Source organism: Fusarium odoratissimum (genome assembly GCF_000260195.1).
Source record: "Fusarium odoratissimum NRRL 54006 unplaced genomic scaffold supercont1.415, whole genome shotgun sequence".
Classification (NCBI taxonomy): domain Eukaryota; kingdom Fungi; phylum Ascomycota; class Sordariomycetes; order Hypocreales; family Nectriaceae; genus Fusarium; species Fusarium odoratissimum.
Window position 1 is genome coordinate 1 of NW_022159101.1, and position 1,021 is coordinate 1,021.

General features: G+C 48.2%; 1 protein-coding gene across 1 annotated transcript; it reads right to left on the bottom strand.

The window, feature by feature from the left end:
• Positions 1-360: 360 nt before the first annotated feature.
• On the bottom strand, positions 361-585 carry FOIG_16974 (uncharacterized protein; the record flags this gene model as incomplete). The annotated part of the gene is made up of 1 exon (XM_031218455.1): positions 361-585. One exon carries the CDS (start codon positions 583-585, stop codon positions 361-363), a length of 225 nt encoding a protein of 74 aa, XP_031051831.1.
• Between the last annotated feature and the right edge of the window lie 436 nt (positions 586-1,021).

The following is a 1,021-nucleotide window of genomic DNA, read 5'->3' on the forward strand; positions in this document are numbered from 1 at the left end:
AAAAAAAAAAAAAAAATCCTCCCCTGCAGTAAGCTATATACTGGCTTCCATACGTAGGACATGTAATTAAGATGAGGTAAATAATACGGATATTCTATACATGGCCTTGAGAAGCTTGGTACCTGTACCAGGAGCTTGGGAATACCTCCTGGTTGTATAATATTCATGGTCTGTTTCTTGAGCTCCAAGGACTGCGAGATTATGCCAACTGCGATGCTTTTGAGCGTACTCCTCCTTGTGCATTACCATCGGCACTTTTGTGGAGGAGACGCTGGACAATTTTCTTATGGCCATACAGTGAGGTTCGCTGCAACGCTGTTTCGCATCCTGTGTCTCGGAGCAGAACGTCTGCGTTTCTTCTCAGAAGAGTCCGAACAACCTTCTCGTGCCCCTTTGATGACGCCAAGTGGAGCGCTGTGGCATGGCCTTGGCCTTGTGCATCGATGTTAGCGCCATAGTCCAGCAGAAGCTCGACAATGCTTCCATGGCCCTCAGATGATGCCAATATAAGTGCTGCCGCAAATCTTTTGTCTTGTGCATCGACATTGGCATCGTTCTTGAGGAGAAGCTCAACAACCTTGTCATGGCCGTGCAGTGATGCTATCTGAAGGGCAGTAGGGATTCCCCCGCCCTGTGCATTGACATCAGCTCCTTTGCTGATGAGAAGTTGCGCAATTTCCTCATGTCCATTCGCTGATGCTGCTTGGAGCGCTGTCGCGAACCATTCGCTTTGCGCGTTAACATCGGCGTTGTTATCGAGGAGACACTGGACAATAGTCTTATAACCCTTCGTAGATGCCACATGCAAGGCTGTTGTGTACCATACGCAGTGTGCGTTGATATCGGCACCACCTTCAACAAGGAGTTGTACAATCTTTTCATGACCATTTGCTGATGCGGCTTGTAGCGATGTTGGGTGTCCTCCACCTCTAGCATTAAGATCCGCGCCTTTGTGAATGAGATAGTTTACAATTGATTCGTGACCATGCAGGGACGCTAGTTGTAGAGCAGTAGCATATCC